The 14,301-nt window shown below is 45.6% G+C and overlaps 1 protein-coding gene across 9 annotated transcripts in view; it reads left to right on the forward strand.

Moving 5' to 3' along the window:
* LOC114861005 (caskin-2-like) overlaps positions 1 to 14,301 on the forward strand; it is a 40,745-nt gene that overhangs the window by 24,169 nt on the left and 2,275 nt on the right. For 3 of the 9 annotated variants that reach the window (XM_029159959.3, XM_029159960.3, XM_029159964.3), the window contains 17 exons: positions 402 to 499; positions 1,427 to 1,572; positions 2,904 to 2,999; positions 4,283 to 4,413; positions 5,532 to 5,640; positions 5,736 to 5,844; positions 7,284 to 7,378; positions 8,382 to 8,499; positions 8,903 to 9,076; positions 9,655 to 9,729; positions 10,841 to 10,986; positions 11,421 to 11,481; positions 11,664 to 11,761; positions 11,871 to 11,981; positions 12,119 to 12,220; positions 12,308 to 12,446; positions 12,536 to 14,218. In XM_029159959.3, the coding sequence (XP_029015792.1) occupies positions 402 to 499; positions 1,427 to 1,572; positions 2,904 to 2,999; positions 4,283 to 4,413; positions 5,532 to 5,640; positions 5,736 to 5,844; positions 7,284 to 7,378; positions 8,382 to 8,499; positions 8,903 to 9,076; positions 9,655 to 9,729; positions 10,841 to 10,986; positions 11,421 to 11,481; positions 11,664 to 11,761; positions 11,871 to 11,981; positions 12,119 to 12,220; positions 12,308 to 12,446; positions 12,536 to 14,218 (3,491 nt within the window). The remainder of the gene's footprint in view (positions 1 to 401; positions 500 to 1,426; positions 1,573 to 2,903; positions 3,000 to 4,282; positions 4,414 to 5,531; positions 5,641 to 5,735; positions 5,845 to 7,283; positions 7,379 to 8,381; positions 8,500 to 8,902; positions 9,077 to 9,654; positions 9,730 to 10,840; positions 10,987 to 11,420; positions 11,482 to 11,663; positions 11,762 to 11,870; positions 11,982 to 12,118; positions 12,221 to 12,307; positions 12,447 to 12,535; positions 14,219 to 14,301) is intronic. The other 6 variants (XM_029159961.3, XM_029159962.3, XM_041071921.2 and 3 more) reach the window with 6 other exon arrangements.

Here is a 14,301-nt window from a genome sequence, read left to right on the forward strand (position 1 = left end):
GCTAAATGCAGAAGCATGGTTCAGATTAGTCTGGCTGTCAAACAACATGAGGGAGGTCTGTCTGTCTCTGTCTGCTCCTGATAAGGTTTTATTATCAAACAGTTTATTTGCTATAAAGTCTGTTAGAGTCTTGTTAAATAACAGATTCCTGTTTGTTGCTTTCAATACATTTTAAATGGCTTGTATTTACTGTATTTACACTCTCAATATAACCTTTGGTGGATGGAGTGAGTGATGTGGTGTATTTTAGTGCCCCATCTAGCTGTGGTTGGTAGCTCTGGTGGCACCAGTCAACAGCTGAGGCTTAAAAACATTGGCTGCGGTTTAGATAGAATTGTCAGTATCAGAGAATTTCTTTTGCTCTTGTTGACCTTTTACCTCCCTGTGTCACTGTGCTGTAGGTTTTCGGCCCTGCACCACGCTGCCCTCACAGGGAGCACAGAGCTGCTGTCTGCACTACTGGAGGCTCAGGCCACCGTGGACATTAAGGACAGTAATGGTAGGAGACGGACAGACGCACGCACACACACAGACACACAGTCACACAGACACACACGAACAAATAGTCCGGAGTGACATCAGTGCATCATTTAACCTTTAGGCAGTTTTACATGTCTTGCTGCTGCTGACAGCAAACTGAACCTTTTGTACACCACCAGTGAAAAACCTTTCTACGAGTTACAGTAACTGTGTGTTCGTCTGTGTGTAAAGTGTCTAATAACAGCTGTCATTCACTGTGTCTGCCATATGGTGTTTGTAGGTGTGTCTGTGCCTCTGTTTACAGCTTCACTGCTCTACATGCGCAGTTTACTGACACTTTAATGTTGGTAAAACCTTAATGAAGAACATTTACAGTGAGCAGACTGACATGGAACCACTTGAAACAGAATGATCTGCAGCAGTTTAGATATTCTGTCTGTAGATGGAGGCGATTTGCTTCTTTCTTTCCACGGTTGTCAGCCGAGATTGGTTCCAAGTTACAGCACAAATGCTCAGTGAGTAACAAAACAAAGAGAGAAACAAATAAAGACCTGAACAGTTCACCTAAGGGACCTGTAAGATTAAATGGAGCTAGTTAAGGTCTCATTCATTAGTCAACCATCCACAAAATATACAGCTGGCATAGTATCCAACACAATAAAGTATCTTACAACGTCCCCAAAACAACCCCAAACACCCACAGAACGGCTTCATATACTTTTGGAGTGGTACTGTAAGTGCCCCAAGCTTAACCCAATAGAGATGCAGTGAAATGTGTCTACACTGAGGCAGTCATGTAAGGAAGAGTAATCCATCATTCCCCCTGGACGTTGTGGAGATCTAATCCACAGCTACAGGAAACACTTGGCTAAGCCAGTTACTCAAACACTGTTGCCATTACAAAGTGGGAAAGAATATTACAGCTTTGTTGTTATGTGATGTGCAGGCATGCGTCCGCTTCATTATGCAGCCTGGCAGGGAAAAGCCGAGTCTGTCCTGATGCTCCTTCGCTCTGGAGCCTCAGTCAACAGCGTTTCCCTCGATGGACACATTCCTCTGCACCTTTCTGCTCAGTACGGACACTTCGAAGTGGTGAGTCAGCACATTTTACTGTTAGTTAAATAAATATTTGAGTTAAACTTGTTGAACGCAAAATCTAAATGAAAAAATATGTTTAAAAAGTACTTAATTAAATTGTTCATCTGCTATTTAATAATATCAATGTTTTACTTGTTTGTAGCTTATGGTGCTCCTGTAGTTTTGGGTCTAGTTAGTGTGTGAAGTAAAGTGTTGTGCATCTCCATAACCAGAATATTGTAAAAAAAATATATATATATATTGATTTAATTGATATATTCTGGATCTATTTCATATAAAGTTACACTTGTTCCTTGTTTTCCTTCTAGTTAACTTTCCAAATAGCTGCTTCAGCTTAGATTGTGTTGCAGGAGAAACGTTGCTGGGGTGTGATAGGATTTACAGGGACAGAATATGTGATAATGAGGAGTATTTTGGAGTCGATGAGAAGAGTAGATTTGGGGTGATCAGCTTTTCGGGTGATTATACGTGACCCTGTTTGCCGTTGTCTGTCTCAGAGGGACAGATGTGAGCAGAATTAGGAGGGGGTGTTTGGACTGATAACATAACCAGAGCATTTTGTTTTTTTTAATTAATCCTTAGGTCAGATCTGACTGTGAACTCCTGTCATCACAGCAGTTTAATTTATGTTTTTGCCTGTTTGTTCTTGGATAACTGTCTATTCCTGCTCTGAACAGAAGCATTTCCCCATTGTGGTATAATTAAATAATGTTGTATTTTTTTATCTTATCATATCGTATGCCAGAATTTGACTTAATCTATAGTAGGTGAGCTCAAGAATGTCTATAGTTCATTGTTCAACAATGGTTGTCACAATGCAGTGTGCTGAAGGATTATATTTTTTTTATGCTACTTACTTAGCTGATGTAATTTACGTTCACCATTTAAAAAGTGAACCACAGTGGAGGGAATCCCCATGGAACCCCGTAGACCTGATGTTTACTTGTGTTTACACTTTACACTCATGGATTGTATATCAACTACTCTGAATTATCCAGACAACCCAAGAGATAGTTAAAGTAAATTTACATTACACGCTTGAGGTAGCACAAGACTTGAGCCTGAGCTGCTCCATCGTTTGTTTTTCATGCTAAGTAGTGAATTTTGTTACTTTGTCAGCATGAGCTCTTTCTCTCCGTTTCCTTTTTATTTACTGTACATTTATGCCTTTACTATTTTCATTGATTTTCACTTTTTGTTTAATTGCTGTTACATGTATCATGTTATAGACATACAGTATACTACAGTACACTCTTGAACATGCTATAGACATCATGTGTGTTTCAAAGATTTTTCACAAGTATGATTTTCTGTTACTCTCTTAGTCTGAGATGTTGCTACAGCATCAGTCAAACCCGTGTCTGGTCAACAAGGCCAAGAAGACGCCGCTGGACTTGGCCTGTGAGTTTGGGAGAGTCAAGGTGAGCATGTAGTTTTACTCATGAGGACAGTCACACTTCTTCACACTCCTCTTAGTAATGTCGAACAGTTAAAAATTGTCTAGAGAAACCACTCTTTGTATCAGAAAGCCTTTTGCTTCTTCTCTTCCACTCACCTTCAGCTCAGTCTAACACACACATGCTCGTAGCTGGCTGTCATACAAGTTATAATTCAGCTCAAACATTTTAAAAAAGCAATACAGCAGCTGCGTTTCAACCAATTACGATTGTCATCAGGCGAATAGGATTGTCAGTTTGTCAATCCTATTCGCCCCCCCCCCCCCCCCCCCCCCCCCCCCCCCCCCCCCCCCCACAGCTTATTCAGACTAAGATATCTTTAGAGTGTGTATGTGTTTGTATAAAAGCCTCAGCTGCTGCTCAGTGATGTGAGGGTGTGTCGTGGCAGCTGCCGTGTTTCCATTCAACTCACACAGTTTCACCTCCTGCCTTTTTACTGTAAAGCAGAGCAACTGTAAATAAACGTTTGTACAGTTATTAGGTGTCAACTGTCAAAATATTCTAATGCAATAGCTACTGTCATTTATTCACCACAACACTATACAAACTTTTGTATTAATACTGTATATAAACAATAAATAATAAATAAAATTTAAGATATGAGTAACATTTGGCTAGAATAGATACATACTGTAACACTACAGCAAAAAATTATCTGAATTGTACAGATGCTCATTTATATACTGGAAATCTGATCTGTCTGTCTGACAGGGATTTATATATAACACTTGTTTGTATTAGGTGTGATACTTCATTTAGATGTAGTTATTTTTATCCAAAGCAGTTTAAAACGAAGGCCCAAAACAAGCAACAAGTCTAAGTTGGGGTGAAAACGCTGAAGCAAAGCACCATTAAAAGTAATGTGATTTTCTTAAACAGAAAAATAAGAACAGGCGAACAGATTTACATGTGGGGTGGGGAGTGTGAACAGCATCTATAAACATCTGCTCATTCTCTCCTTGTTGTAAAGCCTAAAATCACAGAGGGAAGCTTTTCTCACATACTTTGTATCCCTGAAGAATATTGGAGCCTCCAGCTGTGATTTACTGCATCTACTGCCAAACAACTGGATTCATTTACGATGCTTCAGGTCACTGACGCGTTGCGTCATACCCACCTGCAGGGTGTTTAACCCCGCGTGTGATTTACATTCTTGGGCGTTTTTAGCACATGTTGGAGCTTTGTCTCACCACTGTCTTGATTTGGCCTCTGTTTTGCCCTCTTGGCTTCCTCTACCCCTCCTCCAGGTGGCCCAGTTGTTGCTGAGCAGTAACATGGTCGTGGCTTTGTTGGAAGGAGAGAGGAAGGAACAGACGGATTCGGCCTTCACCACCCCACTGCACCTGGCTGCTCGCAATGGACATAAAGACATTGTACTGTATGTTTAGTTCTAATAAACTTTTCACATCTTCACATCCTTATCTTTCACCTACTGTGATAATAAACACGGATGTTTGACTGACCGTTTGACTGTTTGACTGACTGTTTGACCTAAGAACAACAAACCACAGACTGGTGCGATGCCACAGTGAAGATTCTCTAACCTGGCAGTGAGGTCAGATTTGAGCTCCGTACTCTGGTCCAACTGTCCTGTTGGCTCCATATTTGTTCCCATCAGCTGCTCGTATCTGTAATCGTTCCTGTAACCCAATTCTGCCTCAGTGTGTGAGGAGTCTCCAGCTCAGTTGGTTGTGTGGGCAAACACAGACCAGCAGTGCTATGCTGAAGGCTGGAGGTTACGGGGGCTAATAAATGTGAGAGTAATTAAACAGCTCGATACAGTTTAGTGGCACCTGTCAGTCAGCAGCTGCAGATAAACCAGTGAGTGATTCATGTTATAACACAGTAAAGGAGTGTATGCTTAAAAATCAGTTTCTCCTCGTTCTTAGAGCGACAGTCTTGCTTCAATTCATTGATGACAGTGACTGTGGTGATTTCCAGTTCCAGCGTTTGTGTGTAGATGCTGACGGCGGAGGGCAGGACCCACTGTGGTTTGCGGTAGTTAACCACTGAGCATCTGGATGTGGTAGCATTAACTCCGACGTTGGTTCTGTGCGTGTGTGAGTGTGTGTGTTCTTTGTGATGTTGCTTGTGCTGCTGCACATTCCCAGTAGAGAGACGAAATACACCACAGCATTCCTGTGACCCAGTTTGAAAATGCTTTTATCCCTGTAGCGTGCGTGTGTGTGGACGTGCGTGCATGCGTGCGTGCGTGTGTGTGTTACCAGTCGTTGCTATTCACTCCAACCTGCTGTATAACGGGTTGACTGAATGCTACTGAAACTAATTGATGCTCTAATGAATAACTTCAAAGATAATGTAAAGAGCAGAGGAAGTCTAGAGGTTTAACATTCTGAATAAATGCAACAAATAATACTGTGATGATACTGTGATAATCAATGAAGAGTCATGTTGAGTTCTCTTGGTTTTAAGCTTATAATTTTGGCATCTCTGTCCCCACCACCTCTGCATCACGTGCCTCTGGGTTGGTTTCAGGTTGCTGCTGAAGGCTGGCATCGACATCAACAAGACGGCCAAGTCTGGGACGGCCCTGCACGAAGCCTCTCTCTATGGAAAGACAGAGGTGGTCAGGCTCCTGCTGGATGTGAGCACATGAGACACCACGCTGCCAGCTCTGTGTTTCCACACCCAGTCTCAATGAATCTAACGGTGATGGTCCGGGTGTCGTTGTCCCTGCAGGCCGGAGTGGATGTGAACGTTCGAAACACCTACAACCAGACGGCGCTGGACATCGTCAACCAGTTCACCACTTCGCACGCCAGCAAGGACATCAAGCAGCTGCTCCGAGGTCAGTGCAATCAAAATGGAAATCTGGGGTTTGTCCTATTTAATCTGACATAACTACAAAGAGAAACATTTAAGCTTTGTCTCTTATCAGCGAACTTTAGTGTCAGTATGTTCCATCACCTTTTTTTTTAAATGTTTAGGGGCCGACGTAGTCGACAGATACAAATGGTCCGATCCTCCTCTTGGTGTTACGCTACAGGCTTTCAGATAATTTCAGCGTTTCTGTGACAGATCTGCACTGCAGGCAGGCCAGTCAAGCACACGCACCCTGTGTCAGGAAGCCATGTCGTAGCATGTGCAGAATGACGCCTGAAAGATCCACTGATGAGATGAAGGCGGGCAGATGGCCTGCTTTATTTGCATTCACTGGAAGTTGAATATTAGCACAAATGAAGGCAAATCCCATTCCAAAAAAGCTTGTCAGATCTCCTTTAATACACTAGTTATACAATGTAATAAATCTAACAGTACTCTCACTTTTTTAGACAGTGTTTTTAGTCTAAACTAATCATATATGTGATTCATATTTGTCTGTATTTATACGTACAACCTGAGAGTGCAGAGCTCTGGTCTCCTTGTAGAGCAGATAGAGTCACCTGCCTGTAAAAGCTGCAGTTCAAACAGCAGCTGTGTTTAAATTCTGGGTTATGTAACGCTAAACTCTCATCTGTCGGCTGTCGCAGCTTCAAAGGCCTGACTTCTCACATTCAGCCTCAAATTTAACCGAGCTGTATATACGGCGTGTGTGGATATGTGCGTGTGTGCGCTCTGTAATCCTACAGTCTTTTGAAGTTTCCTGTGGGAACGGACTGAGGGAATAATGAGCAGTTGTGTTGAAGAAGCGATTCGAAAATGGATGGAGAGACTTTCCCGGCTTGTTTACTGGTGCAGAGAGGAGAGATGAATAACTTGCACACGCTCTGTCCACACGCGCTGCGGATTAATTATTGATGTCTTATGTTAGCGGCTGCGAACAGCACTGGGCTCTCCATGGATGCAGACAGTCTGGGAGGAATAATTCAGTGTAACAACAGACAGAATTAAGGACCTAGGGGTGTGTAAAATTGTATTTTGCATAGTGAGAAGAGTCTGTGCTTACTTATGTTGTTATCCAGTGCTGCCATGTGGTGTTTTTACACTCTCCGCCTTCTTATCATGTGATTGATCATGTTATTTTTTGTGAAAGCAGCAAAACAGTTAAAAGTGGATGTTTTGTGCACCTAACCACAAACTAAGAAGCAAAATTGTTCATAGATATATTAGACCTAAAAACGTTGTTAAAGGATAAGACATTTCCTTTTCATCAGCAAATATTGTGTGTACAGTAAGATAATGATCCATTACATGGGAGATGGGAAGGAGGGTTGGAAAGAGTTTGGCAGCAACAGAGCAGTGGTCCAGTTTTCTGATGCCATCATTTCTGGATGTTTCCTCCCACAGATGCAACAGGTGTTTTGCAGGTCAGAGCTCTGAAGGACTACTGGAACCTCCATGATCCCACTGCCCTCAACATCCGAGCTGGAGACGTCATCACGGTGAGAGGAGCTCCTCCCCCTTTATCTGACACACCTTCTGCGGACGAGGTTGACGATGATATGTAATGGTTAATAAATAAATAAATAAAATAATATTATTAATAATAATAATACGAAATGACAACTGTAATATCAAATAAAGAAAAGTTTTGGGAGTGGCCCAGGGTGAACTGAAGCAATGCAACACAGCAGAGAAGGATTTACCTCATAATCTGAGCTGCTCTCTGCTTGAAGTCGACTGATGCAAAGCTTTAATGTAGGAATAGCTGAACTCAGTGTCTGTCAGCGTCCTCACATTCAGGTGGAGACAAATCCAACACACACCTACAAACACATACCTTCCTGTGAACTCTGTGCCGTGTCTGCATCAGCAGTGTATCAGCTTTTGTGTGATGCGCCAGGTTATAGTTGACTCCTGTCATGCTACAGTCTGTGCTACTAGGATGTAAAATAAAGCATACGTACAGTATGGAGTTCAGCGTCTACTGTCTGCTGTAATACTATTCTTGTTCCCCTATGTTACTACAAAACATAATTAATTCCATCATATTTCTGTAAAATCCGGATTTAACTTGGATTAAATGCAATCTATAAATCAGTCAAGCTGAATTCCTGAGAGTGAATCAGAGAGGTGAGTAAAGTCTGAAGCTGCAGGATGTGGCTGTGATGCAGGTTTTTATCTGTGGGCTTCGTGTTTGGACTTGCACTAAGTGCTGAACATTTCTATGCAGCGTAGCAAAAGATCATCATCAGTATGTTCTGTTCTTGTGTAAACAGTGGAAAGAGTCAAACACGGCCACATTGTTGTTTTTCCACCAGTGCTCACACTTTTTTTTACCAACACCAGTTTTCAGACACGACGGATGTGACTCAAACTTTAGTCATATACAGTATGTGTTTAACCTCATGATTTGACATAACAATCGTAAGGTTGAAATAAAGACGCTGATGTCTAATCGTGTACTGCAGCGGGCTTATAACTCCTCCACTTTGACCCCTACAGGTGCTGGAGCAGCACGTGGACGGGCGGTGGAAGGGCCACATCCATGACAGTCAGAGAGGGACAGACAGAGTGGGCTTTTTCTCTCCGTCCATTGTGGAGGTCATCAGCAGAAGAAACGGTCAGTAGCTCTCACTAGTCGGAGTTACAGTACTGAAAGTTGTGTTCTGTCTGTAAATGAAAATGCTACTGTACATCACATTTATACAGAAGTTAGTGTTGCGTTCACATACCACCCATTCAATGGTCAGTGTTGGCTTTGTTTCCACCACATCAGTAGGCGTCTACAGACCAGAGAGCGGTCTGTGTTCTCTAGGTTCAAGAACCCTCCTTCAGAGTCAGGGACTTATGCACCCACTTCCAGACCATCCCATGCTTCCACCTACTTTCCTCCTTCCTGCATCCATCTCTCCATCGGTACCACATAATCACTGACCTCCATCTCTAACCATCAGCTTCATAACCTCCTCTCCCCCAACCTCCCTCCCTCCCCTCTCCCCCTCCTCCCCCATCTCGCCCTGTAGGGGGCACCCTGTCCCGGCACGCTTCTCTGCCCACCCAGCGCCAGCAGCTGCTGTCCAGAGCCCCTCTGTCCTCCAGCCTCAGCTCCGCCCCCCAGACTGATGACTCCTACACTCTGTACGCCCCCCCCACCCATGTGGTGCTGCCACTGGCCAATGGCCTCACTACCAGCACAGGTATACACTCTCAGGACACACACGGGGGATGAATGGAGGGTCAATGAAACATGCAGCCTCCAGATCTACGCTGTTTTTTCCTTTAAGATGACAAAAATCAATTATAAAAATATTAATATTACTAATAATATCTAACCTCACTCACCAGTAAGTGGTGCACCATTGTTGATTTCGTCGCTGGTTAAGCATTACAGCTGGACCAACTTGGATCACACACTTTACCTTTAACAGGCACCAACCTATGACAGCAACAGTGGTCACAAAGTCACCTTTGTGCAAACAGCGCAAGTGTCCTTAAGAGGAAACGTCTTTATCTTAGGGCTTTGATTGTCAACTACTGGATTTTGTGTGACATTTGGACAAAGACAGAGGACTGAAAAATGCTCAGCAGACAGATGGTTGTGAGTTAATGTTCGCCATGTGCAGGGTGTTAATTCTCTTCTACAAATGTAGAAAATGGAAGGTGGCGCTTAATCTGGACGGTGGAGACGGTGTCTCCAGACTATTCCTCCTCAGACAGAACAGTAGCAGAAGCATTTTCTTTTCCCCGAGTCCATGTGAGTCTTTGTGTGTGATAGGTCTCCCTCCCAGCCGCCTGTCTCAGTCTGGATGTCCCTTCGAGGACATCTGGGTTCTTAGGGACACGTGTAATGGTAAGCGCTCGTGAACGACAGCTTCTCCTCCCCGGCTGTTCTGAAGCTGCATCGCTGTCCCGCTCCACGCACTGCATCAGGACCCCACACACCAAGACCCCTAAAAAAAGACAAAAGCTGACAGCTTCACTGCCACACGTCCCCTCGCGCCGCCTCATGTTGCCTTGCGCTGCTTACATCACCTCACATCACCACACATCTTGTGATGAAAAGTTCCGCTTTAAGACATCGGTGTTAAAAGCTGACGCGAGTTGGCTCGTCAGGCTCTGAGACGAGCATGCAGCCATTGTCACAGCAACGGGAATTTGAATAAATATTGAGTTTTATTTAAGTTGTTTATTTATTAGTGCAGGTTTTGCTTACACAATCTCAGTTGCTGTGCCCTGTCTCTGCGTGTCTTATTAATGACACCTCTTCAGAGCTTCAACACGCTTCAGCTTGTTTCTTTCTTTGTTTAAGGGATTTGCGTTAAAGGAACACACAAAATCACCACAGCATACATTATATATGATCTATTATCTTGGTGTGTTGGGTCCAAGAACTCTTCGTTTTTAAGTCAGTCAACAGAGCCTGTTGTTAGTTTGAGGATGTCCTGTCTCATTGTTGTAACAGAGGATCTGCAGAAATGGAGAGACAGGAGTCAGTCCTGCTGCTCCATCCGTGTTATTTATTTATTGATTCTTTTGGCATGACCAGTTTGACTTGTGCTGTTTTCGTGCATGAGCATCCAATTTGGCAAAAGAACGACTTTGGAGCTGTCCCTCTGTCGAGTTTAGTGTAACCCACACTGAAACAGGTGGAGCTTTACGGTTTGTGAGTTTGCATGATGAGAGGTCATGAAGCTGCAAACATTGTACAGCCACATGTAAAGATGCCAGCGGTTGAAGAACGAACCCTGCTGGCTTTTCCTCCTTCCTGTCGTCTGTCTCCACCCGGTGCAGGCTGTTTGGCCCCGTTCTCTTGGCCTGCTGTGACTCGGCAAAGACTCGCCATCCGCTGCTTCCTAAAGTTCGAAGCTGAATCTCTATCTCTCTCTCTATGAACACCTGTCATCGAAAGGGATTTCTCTTCCTCCCTTGACAACGTGAACTCATGCTTGGTTTGTTTACAGCTGGAGACAGAAACAGCGTTGGTAGTACTGGCAGCGTGGGCAGCACCCGCAGCGCTGGGAGTGGACAGAGCACCGAGAGCAACAACGCTCCCAACGGACTCCAGCATCACAGCAGCCACCATGACAACACCAACAAGGTACAACAGGTATCAAACAGTCTCCTAATACTGCACAGAGGACGTGTGACTTACATTTCAAACCATGGCTTCATAATCCCACTCTAGCTGTTGTTTAACGCAGTGATTGATAGATCTGGAACAAAACCATTTAATGTAATGCAACTGCAATATGCAAAATGCAAAACCTTTCCTTTTCTGGATTAAATTTTTAAAGCTGTGCTTGCCTCAGTGTAAAATGTTGTTTTCCTACACAGAATAATTCCTTCTTTTCAGCCTATGAATAATAAAAATAAATATCTTTGAATAATCTTGGAATAACTACACTTATGGACACACAGAACTTAAAGCATATGGCCCTACCTGTTAAATTACTCCTGACTTTGTGTGTATCAGTCACTTAATTAATCAGCTTACAATCACTGCTAAATGACTCAGTGTCTTGTTTGAAATTTGTTGTGCAGCCAGCGCCCCCTGCTGTTGATTCTGGAAACTCAGACCTCAACAAACAGCCCGATGCTGCAGGTATTTTTCTTCTTACCATTCTTCATTTGATCTAAACAGTTTTTTCCATCATACAGTATATCTTTTCAAATTCCAAAGAGCATTATATCACCAAACCCCACTACCGCTTTGACCCTCTTTTTAAAGTGTCTGTAAGATTCAGTTTTTATGAAGTATGCAAAAGAATAACCAGTGTGATGCAGGTGGGACGCCTCGCAGACAGACGGTGACGGTGCAGAGACCCGCAGAGCAGAGCTTTTCTCAGCAGTTCGTTCGTCCTCAGCAACTGTTGGACGGGAAGGTACAGATATATGAATATATATATATATATGTTCAGAAATATGAAAGACTCCTCATGAGTCAAACTGTCAGTGGGTGTAATAAAACACACACACATGCATATTTTCCAGGATGCGGAGGCGATTCATCAGTGGCTGTGTGAGTTCCAGCTGGAACAGTACACTGGGAACTTCATCAGCGCGGGCTATGATGTGCCGACAATCAGCAGGATGACTCCCGAGGTGAATGCACACGAGAGTCCAGGGTGTTCTTCCTTCTTGCATCCATGCTACTGTACCGCCACCCTTACGAGGACAAATCATTAGAAAACAAGTGAGTGAGAGAATACTGTATGTATTATTTTCTCTCCTGTGTGCAGGATCTGACTGCCATCGGTGTGACCAAACCAGGCCACCGCAAAAAAATCTCCATCGAGATCAACAACCTGAACATCCCTGAGTGGCTGCCTGAGTATATCCCAGTAAGACCTCCAGCTGTTTGCCTAGGAATATTCACTAGCCTCCAAACACTATGCCGCCTGACCTGAATGACGTTTTCTCGCACACAGTCTGATCTGGGCGAGTGGCTCAGTGCCATTGGCCTCCCACAGTACCACAAGAAACTCGGCGAAAACGGCTACGACTCCATCAGCATTGTCAAAGACCTCACATGGGAGGATCTGCAGGAGATCGGCATCACCAAGCTGGGTGAGTGGTTCACGCTTCGGCGCTTGAACATCGCTATGGCTGTAATGGCGTTGTATTACTTTGTTGTGATGCTCGATTTTGGCCTGCAGGCCACCAGAAGAAGCTGATGTTGGCGGTGAAGAAGCTGTGTGACATTCAGAGGGCAATCTATCAGGCTGAGGCCAGCCAGGGAACTCTGCGACGCAAAGGCCCCGGCGCCCTCCAAGTGGTTGCCATCGAGCCGCCAGACGCAGGCGGCGAATGCTCCTCACCTCACACCCCAAAGATGTTAACCTTCCAGGACAGTGAGCTTAGCGCAGAGCTGCAGACAGCCCTGACCAGCCACTATGGAGGCTGTGATGAGGGTTTGGCTATAAAAAGTGCAGTAGGAATGTCGCAGAGTCAGGAGAGTATTGACACTCGGTCCAGGGGCTCCGGCCGTTCCCAGGAGCCTCCTACTGCCTCCATCACCCCCCACAGCTGGTCTCAGGAGAGCCTGGACGGCAGCCCTGCTAAGGAGAGGAACCTCTCTGAGGGCTGGGACCCACGGCCACCACCCAAGCAGGTGCCTTTGGGCACAGCCACTGTGTTTAAGTACCCGACTATCCCAGCCAAGCCCAAACTGCCTGGGTCTCATGGCCCCTCTCCTCACGGCTCCCCAGCGCTGAAGGCTTTCAGCTATCTGCATTCTCACTGTGGTTCCACAGACCTGAGCTCCTCACTTAGACCTGAGAATCGCACCATGACCCTGACACCACCCAAAAAGCGCACCCAGAGCATGACTCGCTACGCCCTGTCAGACGGGGAGCCCGACGAAGACGACGAAGAGCAAGCGATTCCCACTGGCAACCTTCAGTCCTATGCCACCTTAACCCGCAAGCCGGGTCGCAGCCAGCTGGCTCGCTTACATTGCAGTCCAGAAAAGAGCAGCATCGTGGGACGCAGTCAGTCGTTTGCTGTGCGCGCTCGTAAGAAGGGGCCCCCTCCACCACCTCCAAAGAGACTGAGCTCAGTGAGCAGCACTACCAGCGGAGAGCTGAGCGACAGCAGCACAACGTCCTCCGCCGGCGGAGTGGTGACTGACAGTCCAGGTAGCGTGAGGAGCATCACAGCCTCGCTGGAAAGCAGCCCAGAGAGGAAAAACACACCGGGACACAAACCAAACCTAATCCAGCAGGAGCCGCCCCTCTCTTCGGCTGTTTCTGCAGGGCAGGAGCCCAATGAAGGGCTGCGGAGGAGGGTGCAGAGCGAGTGTGTTCCCGTCCCGACTGGAGGCAGTACAGAGCAAGACCGAAGTGTGAAATCAGACTCTGAAGAGGAAGACCCAAAAGGCTGTGGACTGGAGGGCTCCTCATCTCCACAGAACAGCTCCAGTGAGTGCATCCCCTTCGCAGAAGAGGGCAACTTGACCATCAAACAGAGACCCAAAGCTCCGGGACCTCCCAGGGCAGAGGCAGTGCTGGAACCTCCAGAGAAGGCAGCAGGCAAAAACCTGGAGGTGCCCGAATTTAATCTGAAGGAGTCAGACACAGTGAAGCGACGACACAAACCCAAAGATAAAGAGCAAGGAGGAGGCTCACCGAGCAGGGAGAGGGCAGAGGCAACAGGGCCGGAGTCCGGCAGCAGCAGGCCTCCATCTCTGAGCCAGGAGGAGGTGAGTCTAAGAATCAGTGAGGCCGCGCTGGAGAGGCCGGCTAGTCCGGCCACGGGGTCACCTGTCAAACCTCCCCTCTCCCCAAAACCTCCCGCAGTTGCACCAAAGCCTCTTCGACAAAGTCTGCTGTCGGCACAAGGTGAGATACTCACAGAAACTCTTTATAACAAGAAAGGGGCTCTACGACTAGCTTTTGTTGTTACTTCACCTGCTGTTGTGCTC

The sequence above is a fragment of the Betta splendens genome, chromosome 8, assembly GCF_900634795.4.
Source record: "Betta splendens chromosome 8, fBetSpl5.4, whole genome shotgun sequence".
Lineage (NCBI taxonomy): Eukaryota > Metazoa > Chordata > Actinopteri > Anabantiformes > Osphronemidae > Betta > Betta splendens.